We start from the raw sequence: 1173 nt of genomic DNA, 5'->3' as shown, positions 1-1173 counted from the left end.
CAAGTTGTTTTTTTTTTTTTTTATATATATAACATGTGCTTTTAATAACTCATCACTGGTAACACTTCATAATCAAGAGTAAGTTAATAGGCTAGCATTTAAAAACAGAGACTTTCGTAAGTGTACAGGCCAGCTTGTGGGAAAGTGACCAACATACATAAGGTAGGAGATTCAAGTGACCGCCTGGAGTTTCTATGCTTCATTCTGCTTACAGAACATTTATTAAGGTTGTTTAATATATGACTTTTCATTTGACATTGTGGAAGTCCTTTATTGTAAAGCTAATCCTTCTGCCTGGTGACAAGCAGCAGCCATGACAACGATCACTCTAGACCCCCACGCTGGATAAATTCCATTTCTTCCTGAGACATAGGTTTCCTCCTGTATTTCCGAGGTAATGATTTTATTATTTCTGCAGTGTCTGGTGGCCCCTGATGCATCAGTACATTTGGGGACAAATTTCCTTTAGAATGCTGGGAAACTACAGAGGAGTGGGAGGGTAGCACAGCAGATCGCAAAGCTTCCGAGGCACTGAGCTTAGGTTTGTCTCTTCTGTTAGGGAACTTTATTAACGGAGCATGTGGCTTCACTACCTGCACGACCCTGGTGGCGGAAGCCATCTTGCTGCCCATTATGACCCCCGAGTAGGGGCCCCAAGTTTTCTTTATGGCAAAACAATCTTTTCCTTTCTCTCCTTACAAGTAAAATTATGTGAGAAACACACATAAACACACTCTTACACACATACATATACTCACACACACTCACATACACATTCACATACAAATACACACACACTTGCATACAGACTCACACAAATATACACATTCACACATACACTCACATACAAACACGCAAACACACACACACACATTCACACACAAATACACACATGCTCATGGATGCACAAAATACACACCCATGCTCACATTCACACACATACATACTCACAGACATACCTGCTCACAGAGATACACACTCATCCATATGTATACACATATGCTCACAGATGCACACATACACACATGCTCACAGGTGCACACACATGCTCACACACACACACACACATACAAACACATCATACTAGTTAATTTAACTTGACAGAAGCTAGAGTCATCAGAGAGGCAGGAGTCTCAGCTGAGAAAATGCTTCCATAGCCAGGCAGTGGTGCAC

At 41.4% G+C, this 1173-nt stretch overlaps 1 protein-coding gene across 1 annotated transcript; it reads right to left on the bottom strand.

The window, feature by feature from the left end:
- Nucleotides 1-323: 323 nt before the first annotated feature.
- On the bottom strand, nt 324-646 carry LOC116900195 (28S ribosomal protein S36, mitochondrial-like). Its single transcript, XM_032901954.1, has one exon. It carries the CDS (start codon nt 630-632, stop codon nt 324-326), a length of 309 nt encoding a protein of 102 aa, XP_032757845.1. The 5' UTR covers nt 633-646.
- Nucleotides 647-1173: the final 527 nt, after the last annotated feature.

The sequence above is a fragment of the Rattus rattus genome, chromosome 5, assembly GCF_011064425.1.
Source record: "Rattus rattus isolate New Zealand chromosome 5, Rrattus_CSIRO_v1, whole genome shotgun sequence".
NCBI classification, from domain to species: Eukaryota; Metazoa; Chordata; class Mammalia; order Rodentia; family Muridae; genus Rattus; species Rattus rattus.
The sequence above is the reverse complement of the archived record's forward strand: the minus strand, read 5'-3'. Positions and strand labels throughout refer to the sequence as shown.

Excerpts from the sequence above, each read along its gene's own strand:
- LOC116900195 (XM_032901954.1), bottom strand. The coding sequence starts at position 632 with ATGGGCAGCAAGATGGCTTCCGCCACCAGGGTCGTGCAGGTAGTGAAG.